We start from the raw sequence: 16,736 nt of genomic DNA, 5'->3' as shown, positions 1-16,736 counted from the left end.
TTCCCAAAATAAAAGTTCGATGACTAAAAAAGTATTATACTTAGTAACTTCTTTGATCATAAGTAATCTCCAACAGTTGGAAAAGTTGGTTAAAGAAAAGAAACCATAGAAATCTTCGAAAAGCACAAGAATTTCAACCATCCCTTAGAATTAGATTATTTTAAAACTTTATTCTAGCAACACCAAATTTGAAAGGTAGGAATAAATTATTTCATTAATCTGGCAACATTGCCTTAAAATGTCATATTCTGTTGACAACGAAATATCCCAAGCTGCGTCTATTTTATTTGAAAGTAATCAAAAATACACTCGGATGGCTGAGAAACCGCCTGAGGAGGGCTACATCTCGGTCGTGGATGAGGAGCCGGAGATATTTGAGTTGTTAAAATGGGATTCCTCTCATACACAAAAACAACAGGAGCCCCGACCAGTAGAGAAAGCGCGAAGCCCCGAGAAAAGGCCCTCGAGGTCCCGGGAGGAGGTTGATCCCTTCGACTTGCCAGACCAGACGTTCATTGAGACTTACAGACTGTCTAAAGACCTAGTTCGTAACCTGATAGAGGAGGTGGCACCTGTCATGCCAGACTCTTTGAAGTCCCTTGAGTTCTCAGTGGAGAGCAAAGTGAGTGACCAGAGCTTTATTAATTTGTGTACCTACTTCTTAATTTTTTTTTGTAACTTAATAATTTTCAAACAATTTAGCTCCGAAACTTTTGGTTTGCTTTTTATTTATTTACTCAAGTGTTTACAATTCGTAAGGTCAGATTAATGACAATAAATTGATTTTTCTTTATGATAAAAAATATATTGTTGGCAAAATGTTATTTACAAGCTGTTATTTTTTCATTTGTAGGTAATCTGTTTGTTTTCTGAATAAAACCAAATAACATAAAAATCAAAACTTTATGTAATACATAGTTTTATACTTAAACACCATTGATGTAAATTGCAGGTACTGGCAGCATTATCCTTTTATGCAACAGGCAAGTTCCAGAAGTCATTTGGAGGAAAAATTGACCCGAATCTCACAGCATACTTTGTGGCAACGGCAATGCAACAGGTCACCGAAGCTATGAACCATCCGACCATCGTCAAGAAATACATCCACTTTCCACATTTGAGGGGCGAGAGAGATATAATAAAAGCAAGGTACAACACAGCTGGCGTCAAAAATCTTTTGTTTTTTTTTATTTAGCCAAAGTAGTCCTAGTCAGCAAAAATATTTTGCTTATTTATTTTATTATACCAGCAACAATATTTTGCTGATTTATTTTATTATACCAGCGTCGGGGCACGCGTGGCTCGATTAATGCTGAGCGGGCGCCTTTTTGGCACAAAAATATGCGTGTATAGTTTTAAGTCCCTTTGTTCTGTTTTTTATTTTTTCTTTTTGTGTCAAATAAAGTTTTTCTTATTCTTATTTATCTTGTGAAGTTTTTGTAGGTGATGCTAGTGCGACATTTTAAGCTGTGCAAAATTCACAAGGCTGAGCTGCACCACAACTATAACAATAACCAGTGTTTTTGAACGGTGTAAGATGGTGCACCCCAGCCTTATTTTACCTATTATTCAATGTCAGTTTTTTAGAAATCATTTTTATAATTCATCATTTAGTTTGGGGACTACTAGTAAGCTGTATATTGTAATCTTTTGTAATCTTTGGTAATAAAGGTTTAATTATTATTTTTATTATTTAAATTCATAACAATCATTATTAAGCTGTTGTCAAACTTCTGGTCTCAGCATAAGGTGGCTTACAGTGTCACACTAAGCCAGTAACAAACATGTTTTCAGGTTCTACATGAAGTATGGCATCCCGAACGTGGTAGGCTGCATTGACTGCACGCACGTGCCCATCATGCCACCCAACGACGACCGCAAGGCACATTTCAATAAGTCGTACCACTCCAAGAAGGTGCAGATTGTAAGTTGATTACTTCATTCTAGTAATAATAGTGAAAGATGTTTGAAAAACGATGTGAAAATAATGATAACTCACTCAATACTATCTAGATACTATGTTGATTGTCGGTGCATTTTACTTCTAAATGTAGCCAATGTTATAGTTGCTTTTACAAATCTTGTTTAGTCAGCATCTACAGCTTGATTGTTAATATAAACCCAACAAGAGAGAGCAAACTGTTAGTACTCAATATGTGAAATACGTCATTGATATACTGTCGTGTGATATCTACGCCAAATATTACGTGCAGTTCAAATCGTCCATTGAACTTTTTTTTTTTTTTTTTTTTATGCATAACAAGGCAGGTATTTGACCACAATCGCACCTGATGTTAAGTGGGATGCAGTCTAGGATGGTACATATCTGCCCTGTAAGTGCTTATTCACTCTCGCCTTGAAGAGGCCCGGATTATAGTTTTCGGGAAAGACAGCAGCAGGCAACGAATTCCAGTCCCTAGCTGTTCGCATTATAAAAGAGTCATCGAAACGCTTAGTGCGAGCTGGTGGAATGTCAACAATATAGGGATGGTACGCTAACCTGCGTCTGGTTCCCCGATGATGGAAGGGGGCTGGTGGAATTAATTCGTGTAATTCTTTCGCACATTCTCCGAAGTGTAGCCTAGCTACAGCCTAACTCTGGTAAATTAGAAGAGGTAGTCCTCCTGCAACAGAGACTAATGCCCGTATTCACAAACAATGCTTGCTTAAGTGAAGTAGCAAATATAACGCACAGCGTTGAATAGAGCTCTGTGATTGGTTCGTGTATCATCCTGTGCGTCCACGCGCACTGTGAGACCTCATAGTAATGTTTGTGAATACGGCCGTAATTACCTCCTACCTATCTCCCCATAAATGGTGGAAAATTTCTGCCACATTCAGTTCATAGCACTGAATGGGGATTAGGCGAAGATAAGTTATAAGTCAAAAGACCTTTTTGGCACAAAATACCCACCTTTATTTGTATAGTTCATTCTGTTATTATTTTTGTTTGTTTGTGTCGAATAAAGATTTTTCTATTCTTTCTAAAGTCCGGTCGCCGAGCACGTAAAATTTGTCCAATGACTCCAAGCTGCCCATCCTTATCGTTCGCACGTAATTATATTGCTGTCGCGACTGTGCGACTGGCGGCCGCAGTGAGTGCGCGAGCGATAAGGATGGGTAGCTTGGGGTCATTGGACGAAATTCTACGTGCTCGGCGACCGGTCTTTATTCTACAAGTGGAGTAACCCAATGATTTGAATCGCTGAAAACCAGCTTCGTGACTTGACGACTTGTGTGTGTCATGTCACGATTTTCGCTGAGCGGGCGCCTTTTCAGCATGGCTCAGTAATTTAACCTCTGTACATGTATGCACATAAATATTAATGCTGAATAAAGTTATTCTATTCTATTTGACACGTGCTCAGATCTGCGACAGCGACTGCAACATCTTGAGCGTGGAGGCGAGCGCGGGCGGCGCGTTGTCCTGCGACGCCGTGCTCAACCGGCACGCCGTGCGCGTCGACCTTGACAGCCTGAACAACGCCGGCGAGCAGTGCTGGCTCATTGGTAAGCTGTGCTTTTACATTAAGTTCAAAGAAGAGGGTTATTGTTTTAGCAGAGTAAATACGAATGAGTAGGTCATCTTCATAGAAACGCACCCAGCGCGGTTTATATGTGAGCGCGCGCCAATATGTATGCGGCGCGCACGCACACACTGAAAAAAATTAGCGGGGAGTTGCTCCGAATTTTGTCAGTGTGTGCGTGCGCGCCGCATACGTATTGGCGCGCTCACATACAAACCGCGCTCGGGCGTTTCTATGAAGATGACCTACTCATTTGTATTTACTCTGGTTTTAGCGCTCATCACTTGAAACCACTGTAGAGTAAGGTCCTAACCTAAGGTCACTTGCTAAGACAGTGGCGCTAACTGGTGAGTAATAAATCGCATTTGCGTTCACTTGGAAGGCGCCACTGTAGAGTAAAGCTTCAACCACACCAACGCGTGCAGATCGCCATCTCCGGCACGATCATAGGCCAATGACAGTTAACGCGAACTGTCATGGGTCACGCGACCTGTCCTGTCATTGGCCTATGACCGCGCCGGCGCGCCTATGGTGATCTGTACGTGTTGATGTGGTTGAACTTACTCTCAGTGGCGCCACCTTGGTGGGTGCAAATGCATTAGTCCTACCGCTTCAGCGCTCACTAGTTGGCGCCACTGTCTTAGCCACTAACGAGTGATGGGATCTAAAGCCCGGTCTGTGAGCACGTAGAATTTTGTCCAATGACCCCAAGCTACTATGCGCGAGCGATAAGGATGTGTGCCGGTATGCACAATACTTAATCTCTTCATATCTTATCTTGATCACGTTCACAGTGTCAGCACATTTATCACGTATAGTGCTGATGCTGTGACGTCATTTACCTTTGATCTATATCGTATAAATAGTCGCGCAGTTCACATTAATAAACAGACTTAAAGCAGAGACTAACTACAACCCGTGTCTCATTCATACGGTCCCCTACCATGGCACAAATTGGTGACCCCGACGAAGAAGAAGAACCTGACGATCCCGACGAAGTCGAAGAAGCCTGACGAACGACGACGAAGATAAACGTACCAAGCCAACGTGATGTGAGACGTAACCTCCATCACCCACCACCATCTTCAGCATCAGCCTCCGCCAGCTTTCATCTGACTTGGAATCAAATTGGCTACCCCGATTGAGCAGAGCAAATCCGTGACGTCACTTCAACACCAATCATCGTCATCATGTCAACTCCGTACACGTCGTGCAACACAACACTACGAGAAGTCGCTGCCAGTACCCCTGTCACATCCGTATTCCCGATTTCTAAAAGGACCAACCTCGTCTGTGTAGCTGGAATCAGTCTTGGAACTTCAAACGAATCAAATCGCTAATAAAATATTAGAGAATGCAAAAAATAATGAAGTCTCAGCAGTTCAACAGTCAACTACAACATCAGCAAAATTCAAGACCAAACAATGGAAAATGTGCTAACACAGCTATAACATGTGCAATTGAAATAATGATTGTGCCATGACCGTGAAAATTTGCGACGCAGCAGTTACAGGCCAAGGTCGCCTAGTCAAGTAAGAAGATTTTGTTATTATAATATGTATCAACGTATGCAGAAAAATGTGAAAAATCATGTATTTGGAAACAAACGAAACAAGGAAACTAAAAATCGCACAGCCAGCATGGCCTTTGTGCTATCTACCCGTCTAACCGCCTCATTGTTACCGACTGAAAAAGTGGTATGAGGTTTTTAATCGTTACGGGAGCAACATATCAGTGATAATAATCAACAATGCCAAATGAGCAATATGTTATATACCACGAATGGTTCAAAGATAAACACTTACGGTGAGAAAACGCTGACTCTTAACTTGGGAATTCAATCATTTAGAAAAATGTGAGTCCCTCCAGAGCGAATAATTTCTTAGGTTATCCGATAACGAGCCAAGGAATCGCCCAACAGAGCAGAAATCAAAACAATCGATGAATTGAAACACAGTCAAGGAATTGAGAAAATTACGCAGCCGCGTATCGAAGTTGTTTTGTAATTGAATACTGAATACTTTGAATATTTCAAGAATGATAATTCGCCTATCTTTTGGTCTTCAGAAGCCGATAACGCTTATGAAATGTGCAAGGACACAAGGCATGAACGCTGTGACTACAGCGCACCCATCGCGTAAAGCCGAGCTTGCGCGAGGGCATCCCACGACTGTGAAAACGCCAGATAAGGAAGAAGCCAGTGGTTATATTTTGTTATATTCTCATCTTTATAAACATTTCACTATTTTTTTCCACATGATTTGTATAACGTAGATAGTTATTGTAATTTGTAATAAGTAATTAGCGCATTATTTTTATTTCTTGTATGTAAGTATGTAGAGATTGAACATTGAACCTGTATTAACGTAGATAATTTATGTTTGTTGTATGTTATTGTAATTAGCGCATTATTTTTTTTATTTCTTATTTAAAGGGGGGGAGTACTGTGCCGGTATGCACAATACTTAATCTCTTCATATCTTATCTTGATCACGTTCACAGTGTCAGCACATTTATCACGTATAGTGCTGATGCTGTGACGTCATTTACCTTTGATCTATATCGTATAAATAGTCGCGCAGTTCACATTAATAAACAGACTTAAAGCAGAGACTAACTACAACCCGTGTCTCATTCATACGGTCTCCCAACATGGCACAGATGGGTTGCTTGGGGTCATTGGACAAAATTCTACGTGCTCGCAGACCAGACTATAACTTCACAGACTGAGTGTTTTCCCAGCTAGTCATTTTCTTACAGACCTAATAGGAGTGATATTTATAATTTAGGACCAATTTCTAACATTTGTGTGCAATAAATCAGTATAATAAAATACATTATTTTTATAGTTAGCTTTTATTAAGTCACGGTGACACTCATCATGATCACTGGTGACGACACTACCAGTGATGCTATCTTTTGGATCAAGGATAGTTGGTTTAAAATGAAGGACAATATAAGAAGTAGCAGCTTAAAATAAAATATGTTATTCTGTTTATTCCAGGTGGCCCATTTTACACACAGAAACCGTACATCATGACGCCGATACCGAAAATGACGAAGAAATCCCCCATCACACCGGAAAAGTATTACTCGAACCTCCACACGCAGACATTTTCAGCCGTGACCGAGACAATAAAACAGCTGAAGAGCCGGTGGAAATGTCTGCAGGCCACTTGCAATAAACAGATCGAACCGCCTTCCGTTACTATGATCGTGGTGGCCTGCTGTGTGTTACATAACATATGTAACGGGCGGGGGTTACCAGTGCCGCCCATGACACAAACTGAGGAGCGTCTCGAAGCGATGAAACAAAAGGTGGCCAATGGCCCGATACCAAGGAAGCAGGTTGAGCATCCAGCTGGTATCCAAGCGAGGTTATCTCTAGCGGAGCGGCTGTGGAACGAGCGGAGAGTCATGCCGGAGTGTTCTGTGCCTAAGAAGCGGATGTCCAAGAAGGATAGATTGCTAGAAGGTCATCAGCACCAACAACAGCCGCCGCCAACCGCTAGCCAGCCGCCTCCGCTACATGATGATAGTAAGCGCCCGCGTATAATTAGCGTCCACACCACAAACTACAACTTGGCGATGCCTGGCTGGGGACACTATCCGCAGTAGGCAACCTTCCAGCGCTTGAGTACAACCTGGTATCAGTTGATGAGCCACTGTAGGCCTTGACATGGCTTAATCGAACTGTATGTAGCCTCCGAATGACAGAATCTTAAGAAAATCAGGTTGATTAAAACCTGAAATGTCCTAGCCAAACTGGGACTCAAACCCAGAAGCTCCAATATAAGAGACATCTAGACCATAGAGTACTCAGTGTCAGTGCACGTTTAGTAAATACAGTATGAATCGTGGCGCCGAAGGGATGTGAGTGTTGCGTTATAATCTGTGCCACTGAGTTTATGAAACGTGAGGAACTATTTAGATGTAAATAAATAGGTTTCCTTGTAAGATAGGTTTAGTTCATGAACAGACGTTTATTTGGAGTCAGTAATTTGTTATGAATTGTGTACCAGTGTGTCAGAACCAGTATGAAACCTTTGACTGGTCTAAATATCAATAAATTTCAAGTTACTGACTCAAATCGTAAAGGCAGCCATGAGTAGTTTGATACTCAAATTATATTTAGGAAGTAGTTATAGTAAGTAACTTTGTTACAACTAAAATGGCAGTGTTATTTTATACAACAGAAAGCAATATTGGTGCTTTTGTAAATAATGTACGAGCAGAAATGACGTGTAAGTTTAATCGGGAAAAACGAAATTGTATAGTTTTTTATCACAATTATTATCTATGAACTTCACTGGTAGTAGGTATCTATCAGCAATTTGCTTTTGTTGAATCTCATAATCGACATTACCTTTTATTTATAAAAATATAAATAATAGCACACCGTGTTTTTTCATTTACTGATAAAAAAGAGAACAGAATTTTGGAAAAAACAATGTTTTTATAATGAGGATTTCTTGCACTATCTACGCCGAAAAAGTTTAACATGATCTCATTATTATTTACATAACATTATGTTGTATATGAAATAAATTTGGATACTTAGTAAAAGTAATATTTGAATTTATAGGGCAGGTGACCCGGTTTTGGCCATTTTAAGATTTTTTTAGACTTTGAGGTTATATCATTTTACAGTTTTTGTTATCACGGACTTATTTCTTGTAAAAAGTGATTAAATATATTTAGATGTAGCCTAAGGATACATTTTTTTTCATAATGATTCAATGGAAAAATAATCCCGTAGAAAAGAAAAAGAAATGGGCATTTGTGCCATTTTTGGCCAGCTTTACCCCATTTCTGGCCACAGTCATGTGCCAGTTCTGGCCATCAAAATTCATCAAAAAAAAAACAAAAACTACTCGACGGATTTTAACGAAACTAACAATTATTACAATTATTTTTCATACTCCTGGGCAGGTTATAGTATACTTAGGAATTCCCACGGGAACAGGAATTAGCGGGAAAATCCTTTTGTATGAAAAATCTAAACTGATTAAGTTAGACGCTTGAAATTTGGTATGTAGGTACCTTAGTAAACTTAAAGCTTAGTTACAAGGAATTCCCGAAATTCCCACGGGAACGGGAATTCGCAAGAAAATCCTTTTGTATGAAAAATCTAAACCGCTTAAGTTAGACGCTTGAAATTTTGCATGCAGGTACCTTAGTAAACTTAAAGCTTAGTTACAACAGGATATTGCAAAATTCCCACGGGAACGGGAGTTAGCGGGAAAAAACATTTGTACGAAAAAATCTAAACCGCGTAAGATAGATGAAGGGGTAAAACGGGATCCACGCGTACGAAGTCGTGGGCGGCCGCTAGTATGAAATATAATATCTCAGCTTGAATTGAAATTACAATTAAGGAGATCAACATTAACCTATAGTATAAGTTTATGCGGTTAGTAACTAACCGCATAAACTTACATACTAAAAAAATCGGTGTTGTGAAAGAAAATTGTTCCAGTACAGTACTGGAACAATGGTGGTGTTGTGAAAGAAAATTGTTCCAGTACAGTACTGGAACAATTTTCTTTCACAACACCGATTTTTTTAGTATTTAGTTTCGATGGAGGCATTATAATCGTAACTCTGAAAATGAATCGATTACTTATATCAAAATAGCTAAGTAATTAAATTGAAAAATCACGATAAAAACTAAATGGCCAAAAGTGGGGTTCTTCGTGCACCACTTTTGGCCAGTCATGTGGCCAAAGATGGGAAAATTCATGCATTCTGGCTCCATTAGTGGCCACCTCTCATAAACCCACTTAATAAACAAATAGCGATAAAATATCATTAGTACCACTTAGACAGTGTATTCTTTATTAAGGATTAACATAAACATTTAAAAAAATAAGAAGGATTTAAAAAATAATGATTTTTTACTCACCCGCTCGCCTTAGCCTTTTTGCTAAGACTTAAAACAATTAACGCTTTTAAAAAAATAATGACTTGTTGGATTGAAGTGAAGCTTGACACATCAAAGCTGTTAACGCTATCAGTGTTGCTAATATTAGATATTTTTATTCCCGTAAACCATAGAGTAATATATTAGTCTTTGCCTTAGTTATAACGATTTGAAGTTCTAAATGGCCACAAAGGGGTCGGTGGCCACAACCGGGTCACTTGCCCTACTACATATTTACAAAACATGGTTGACTGTATTAGGATAAGTTTAACCGTTTTTCATTTACTCATTTTTCAATTTCTTTTTCATTTGCTCCAATCTTGTGCCAAATGAATCTTCTTTTTCACTCGTTTTTGTAAAATGCTGATAAATACGATTATATGCTGGATTCGCACTATTTACACGTATAAGTAATTGCATTACAAGCTCCAGAAACAGACGATTTAACTTTCGGGACTGTCCCTATATTGCTAGAGTAACAAGACTAAACTCTAGCGCAGTTTCCTACGTCGCACTATGGATCGAAATTGCGAATTATGGACATTGCGATTTTTTTCACAATTTCTATTTGAAAAAATTACCTATAGATAGGTTACGTTATTCTGATGAATAAATGCTGCACAAGTTTTTCTCTAAAACCAATAGTTTGGCTGGAAAAAAATATTTTCCATTTTAACGAAAATTAAAATTCCGAAAAATTAAAATTAAAGTAAGTAAAATTGACTTTTCTTTAGATAAGACGACAAGAGAAAGGTTAATTACATTACTTAAGTATAGAATTTTCATGTTTTAGTTGAATCTTTAAAGATATGTCCCAAAAAAAGATACTTTTACTTACTTTAATTTTCATTTTTCGGAACCTCATAACTTCTGAACGGGCAACTTTGTGCGCGCGCTGTTAGTGTAGGATTATAGTCAACAAGCCATAGATCAAGGCTCAAGTAGATTCAAAGCAAAATCTGTCAAGGCTTAGTCGAAATCGACCACTTTATGTTTCATTCCATACAACGAAAATGGAAAATATTTTTTTCCAGCCAAACTATTGGTTTTAGAGAAAAACGTTTCATAATATTTATTCATCAGAATAACATACCCTATCGATTGGTATTTTTTTCAAACAGAAATTGTGAAAAAAATATCGCTGATTTTATTCCTTTTAATTTTATTAAAATGTGTTTTTAGCAGTAATTTAAGGTTAATTCACATTATTAACGTATAGAATCTTTATATTTTCGTTAAATCTTTAAAGATATTCCAAAAAAAAGTCACTTTTACTTACTTTTTTTTTAAATTCAGAACCTCATAACTTGTGAACGGGCAACTTTGGGCACGCGCTGATTGCGTAGGATTATAGTCAACAAGCCATAAAACAAGGCTCAAGTAGTTTCAAAGCAAGATCTGTCAAGGCTTAGTCGAAATCGACCACTTTATGTTTCATTCCATACAACGAAAATGGAAAATATTTTTACCCAGCCAAACTATTGGTTTTAGAGAAAAACTTGTGCAGCATTTATTCATCAGAATAACGTAACCTATCGATAGGTAATTTTTTCGAATAGAAATTGTGAAAAAAATCGCTATGTCCATAAATCGCAATTTCGATCCATAGTGCGTCGACTTGGTGACTCAAAATTACGCGTTTATATTACGAATCCGGCTCAGACCTTCCCATGAATGTTGGCGACAAAAGTAACACTACAATAGTGGAGATCACAATGAGAATCATGTATTATAAAATATATCTATACAACATACATCGTTTTTCATTTCATCGAGGCATACAGACTTTCTTGTAATGTGTCACTACAACAATTAATTAAAAACTAATTAAATAAAACAGAGAAATTGAATAATAATGTTTAATAGAATATTAATAAGATAACTAAATTACTTGACTATAAAATTAAGACAGTCATAAACAGATCCAGTCTTCAGGTATTCATGAGGCTTGTTCGTAGGTGCAAGATTATTTTATTCCACTGACTGCCCATTATTATGATTCATAAAGACTAGATACGAAGACAATATGATTGCATATAAAATAGATGATAAGTGGGCTTAAATATGATAGTTTACTAAGTGATAAATGATATATTGATAAATTCTTACTTGACAAATTGACGGCCTAGCTGGGTAGCAGAGCATACATTCATAGCGTTTTTGATAAATAATGAATTTGTTATAACTTCTGGAAAACTATTAACATTGAAAATGAAATGTATTACATATTAGAACTTAGTATTATGTAAATCACAGACACAAGGAATGACGCAATAGCTATTAAAATAAAACTTAACAACCTAATTAGTAACGATGTCAATGGAAGAACCGAGTGAACATTACTGGATTTATTTGCACTGAAAAAAATAATATAATCCTCCATCATCACTACTTTATTATCATGACCATTTCTTTTGAGGGATAATAATAATGTGATCCGCAATACATGTGCATTTTTGCGTCAACCCAGTGTCTGTGAGGACACATAATTTAACGCCATATTTATGCCTTTTACCCTGAATGATCAAACGACACATCAAAAGGCCGCGTTTTAATACCATGCTTCTATCAACCGTCTTTTTCGGAGGACCAACAGCGTTTTCATTGAACTATTAAAAGTGGTAATTCCTAGATTTGGTATAATTTATCTGCTCTAGTAAAAGTTAAGGATCGGAAAAACACAAAATAACGAAATTTACAAAAAAGAAAAACAAAACAATTCTATCGCGACTCATGAAAATCATAAGGCCTTGTTTCGAGAACGGGTCTGCGTTGCCCGCCCCGCTCCCGCCCCGCTGCCCGCTAAATTCGAGGCTGAGGCCTAACGCCAGATTGTATAAGACGTCTGTTTTACGGTAATCAATTATTGTATTTTAATAATGTTGTTACACGTTGCTATCTTTCCAACTTTTACTGTGCGGATGTGGGCTCTCCAAAAGAAGTTCGATTAAAGTGTGGGTGATATTAATGCTATATGTACATAATCATCGCGTTATATTAAAAAGTCGATAGGAATTTCGGCTGGTCCGATACTACAGTTTCCCACGTTGGTAAATGTTTCTGTTTAACTAAGAATTGCCGTTACAAAACTGCACATCTCACATACAAATGTGAGAAACGAGAACTTTTATTTTTCATTACAAAAATGCGTTTTCAAGAACCGCAATGTTAAATTCCATAATATTGGGGGGATCAGGACAACGATAAGCTAAAATGTTTATTTATTTTGAAAAATATTTTACATTGTTGCAAATTTTCAATAAATGTTTTTTTCTTTGATTGTCCAGGGGGCTTAGTGTGAATTTACATCACACGTATTAGATATCGACTGCGTAAAAAAATTACATTAAATGTATGACCGATTGTACACCGGCCCTAGGGGATACTTTCAAGAACTAAAATCTTCATAGATTTTATGACGGGCTCAAAAACTGAACTCCGACAAACGTTACTTCGACATTACGTTACTCCGACACTACTGAATATCGACATGACTTTACTTCGACACTACACTACTTAGACAAAGGCGAATATCCTTTGTCGGAGTAGTGTAGTGTCGAAGTAAAGTCATGTCGATATTCAGAAATGTCGGAGTAACGTAATGTCGAAGTAAAGTTTGTCGGAGTTTACTTAGGTAGCCTTTATGACGCATTCGATTTAGAATACGTTTGATGTAAACTCACTACGCCCACAGTAGGTCTCGATTGTAGTGTCAGTAGTGGGGCACGAAAAAACTTAAAACATACGTATTCCATAGCACGATGGACCTCGGATTGGTGTTTTCAGTGTGAAAAAAATTAAAACGCACGTAATGCATAGCTCTGTAGGTCTACATCGGCGTACCAGCACAGAATAATAATAAGTACTACGTACAGAAGTTTTACTTCGCGAAGGTATTTAAAAAAATGTATGCTCAATGTCATTAACAATATGGTGTAATTTAGCCTGTCTCAAGAGTCAAGCAAGTTTGTCAGAAGTTTTGTTGACAAACGTCAGTGATCGGTACTGCGCCGAAGCTATTGGCTCCGTGCACGATTACAGCGCCAACTAGCGTCTACAACTTTGTGGGTTCTGTCACATTGACATTTAGGTCGTATATTTGTGAAAAAATATCGAAATGAAAAAATAACAAATATTTTCAACTAATAAATTGTTGTGATACCACGATTTGGGTGGAAAAAAGGTTTTGAAATCATTTTGGTCATTCAAATCAAATGAGGTAAGTCCAAAAAGTGTGTTTAATTTTGATTGTGTCAGGGTTTGTTTACTTCATTTATAGTTGTAGTTTTACAGTAAAACAAAAAGAAAAAGCTACTTTAACGGTTTCATTATATAACAGTAAATATATTTAAATGTTTCTGTATCGCTAGTAATAAATTAAATATCGTTTTCAGATCGAAATGAGTATCGTTTTGAAGACCGGGTTTGTGAGAGTTACAATATCAAATTCCAACCACAAACCGTATTTAAAGGAAAGTTGTTGGTATTGGCTGGACAAGTCCGAGATGTAGAAGAATTAAGAACAAAACAAGGGCAGAGTTCAATAATTCACGCTCTCATCATAAGGCAAACATCTGTGCACAACAACTACTGTGACTCATTTTTGTACTACCACGTTGTATATTTTAGTTATTTCCAAATTGTAAACGGCTATTAAACCAGCCCTATCGAAATACAGTCCACTCTTTTATTTAAGTTCCCAGTAGGACCCTTTTCATGCGATTAATTAATGATATTAAAATGTATTATGTAGAATCGCTTTGCCATTGACAGATACATCTGATGACAGAGCTTACATTATTTCTACTTTTGACCACCATGAGCGCTGCGATAGATTATGTCCCCCCCACCTAGTACTTCGCACCCAGCGAATAGGGCTGACTTCGGTAAAATGATGTGACGTGAGGTGCCAATCTGCAGAAAATGGCGGAGGAAATACATGATTAATTTAGCATGAATTATCATGAATAACATTAACTACTTATTTACCTCTCAGTGTCTTGAGGCAACTTAAAAAAGTACATTCTGTGTTTTTATTATTATTTAGGCAGTTAAATACTGCACAGTATTTAGTACACCATTTTCTTTATTTTTTTCCATCATACACAAGAATACGCGTGCGTGAGTCAATGTTCGCTCGTATGTGAGGCCTTGTCGAATAGTATCCTGTAGGTGGGCCATCGTGCGTGTTTTGTTTTCGATGTAAACTCGCGGAGATGAACAGGCCTGGTACCAGCTCCATTGTATTTTAGGGCCGGTCCATGGCCTGCGCGACGTCGGCGGCCAGCAGCGCGGCGACGGCCATGTTGCCGCAGCTGGCCGCCACGCGGCAGCACGAGCGCTCCGTCCGGACCGAGAGGAGAACTAGCTCTTGGGAGCTCATCATGCGGCCGGCAAATCTGGGGAAGGACGTGAGTTTTAATTTGTTTTTGGTGGCATTAAGTAAGTACTTTTTTCACTTTCATAATGGTGAAATTAATAATGATGCCGCTCGAGTTTCACCTTTAAGCCTTGATCACACGTACCGAGTAATCGGGCGAGACAGTGCTGTCGGCCGAGTACTCGGCGTGTATGAACATTACGCCGAGTGCTCGGCCGAGCAAAGCGACGAGAAGACAGTAGCTCGACTCCCGTTCAACTTACTAGGCCGAGTACCCACCCTCCCGCTGCCCCGCACTGTCTCGCTCGCTCGCTCGGCAGGTCTGCACGTGCACTGTCTCGCCACTCGCCACTCGGCCAAATGATTGACGTACCACACATACCGAGTAAACGGGCGAGACAGTAAAATGTTTACTCGGTCGAGACAGTGATGTAAACGAGTAGCTGTTCACACGTGTTTTGAAATTAGCACAGTCAGTTCAGTTCTATTGAGACTTTTCTTTTTCTCTAATCTGTGGACGTGACGTCAATCATTTGGCCGAGTGGCGAGTGGCGAGGCAGTGCACGTTCAGACCTGCCGAGTGAGCGAGCGAGACAGTGCGGGGCAGCGGGAGGGTGGGTCTCGCCCGATTACTCGGTACGTGTGATCAAGGCTTTAGTTATGTGCATCTGGGTCGAGGACACATCTTTTAGTTAGAAAAAATATGTTTGAAGTAACTTACCTCAAAAACTCGCCGCACGTAGTAATTCCTGCCAAATTCGCTGTCTCAAAAACTTTTTTGCAAATTGACTCTTCATCTTCTAATTTTGCTGCCTTCTTATCACACTGAAAAAAAAAGTAATTTGTAAAAAGCAAAGACCACTCTAGTGATTAGTCCTACATAACTTTTTACAAAAGTTTGGAAGTTGTGTCGGCGGTTTATCGGTGACAAAAATGCAAACCCTCATTCTTTTCTAGCTTTTAAAATTTAGACGTTATTGTTTATACACAAAATTGATAACTTTAATTAGTTTAAAATAGGAAATAATATCAATTTTCATTTGTATTCACTTGAATTTCGATTTCGTCACTGTTCTGCGAAGCTGACGTGACTATGATAACAACAAATTTGGGGTTATTCCCAGCTGCCTCCATCAGTATCAACTCTACTTTTTTTTTAATTTATTGTCTCATAAAAGTTACATCGATTATACTTAATACTAATCTACCAAACTGCTTAACAGTTTGTCGGCAGTCGTTCTCGTGCTAACTGTTATAAGTGTAACTTATTGTACATATTAACTAAGTAATAATACACACATGCAAAATTGGTTCCTACAGTCGCCGGCACATCAGACCAGACACTTCCAGTGTCTAGCCTGGTGCGCCGGTCGCCTGCACTTACTTTTTAAAAACTAATATTACATTATAATATATCTAACTAGCTTTCCGCCCGCGGCTTCGCCCGCGTGGAATTTTTCACAGAAAAACTTTATCGCGCGCGTCCCTGTTTCAAAAACCGGGATAAAAACTATCCTATGTTCTTTTCCGGGACTCAAACTATCTCTATGCCAAATTTCATCAAAATCGGTTGCGAGGTTTAAGCGGGAAAGCGCAACAGACAGACAGACAGACAGAGTTACTTTCGCATTTATAATATTAGTTGGGATAGTCTGGGGACAGCTGGGAATTAATTTACAGACATTACTGAAGTGCGTACCTCGGTCATGCCGCGCAGCTTCCTGTGCTCGGCGTCCCAGCGCGCCTCCGACATGACGACGGCTCGCATCAGCTCGCCCACCGGAGGCGTGATCGACGCACACACCTCGCCTAATACGAAGAGAAAATGTATGTCACTGTGCTGTAACGTTATAATTAAATTGATGACTTCAGATAATGGCAGTCCACTGCTTAAAATAACTCCAGA

At 38.7% G+C, this 16,736-nt stretch overlaps 3 protein-coding genes and 1 long non-coding RNA gene across 4 annotated transcripts in view; 2 read left to right on the top strand and 2 right to left on the bottom strand.

The window, feature by feature from the left end:
* LOC135079223 (uncharacterized) overlaps positions 1 to 16,736 on the bottom strand; it is a 369,397-nt gene that overhangs the window by 38,023 nt on the left and 314,638 nt on the right. The gene's annotated exons all lie outside the window — the stretch shown is intronic.
* Positions 222 to 8,105, top strand: LOC135079215 (putative nuclease HARBI1). The gene is made up of 5 exons (XM_063973804.1): positions 222 to 622; positions 953 to 1,149; positions 1,795 to 1,924; positions 3,369 to 3,510; positions 6,532 to 8,105. Exons 1-5 carry the CDS (start codon positions 239 to 241, stop codon positions 7,143 to 7,145), a joined length of 1,467 nt encoding a protein of 488 aa, XP_063829874.1. The 5' UTR covers positions 222 to 238; the 3' UTR covers positions 7,146 to 8,105.
* Positions 13,470 to 14,127, top strand: LOC135079230 (uncharacterized). Its single transcript, XR_010258760.1, has 2 exons — positions 13,470 to 13,669; positions 13,845 to 14,127. It is a non-coding gene; the product is annotated as an uncharacterized LOC135079230 (long non-coding RNA).
* Positions 14,686 to 16,736, bottom strand: part of LOC135079225 (AP-3 complex subunit beta-2) — a 42,558-nt gene continuing 40,507 nt past the window's right edge. The window contains exons 22-24 of the mRNA XM_063973816.1: positions 16,530 to 16,639; positions 15,552 to 15,655; positions 14,686 to 14,849 (exon numbers count right to left, since the gene is read on the bottom strand). Of these exons, the coding sequence (XP_063829886.1) occupies positions 14,699 to 14,849; positions 15,552 to 15,655; positions 16,530 to 16,639 (365 nt within the window). The 3' untranslated portion in view covers positions 14,686 to 14,698. The remainder of the gene's footprint in view (positions 14,850 to 15,551; positions 15,656 to 16,529; positions 16,640 to 16,736) is intronic.

Source organism: Ostrinia nubilalis, chromosome 16 (genome assembly GCF_963855985.1).
Source record: "Ostrinia nubilalis chromosome 16, ilOstNubi1.1, whole genome shotgun sequence".
Classification (NCBI taxonomy): Eukaryota; Metazoa; Arthropoda; class Insecta; order Lepidoptera; family Crambidae; genus Ostrinia; species Ostrinia nubilalis.
The sequence above is the reverse complement of the archived record's forward strand: the minus strand, read 5'-3'. Positions and strand labels throughout refer to the sequence as shown.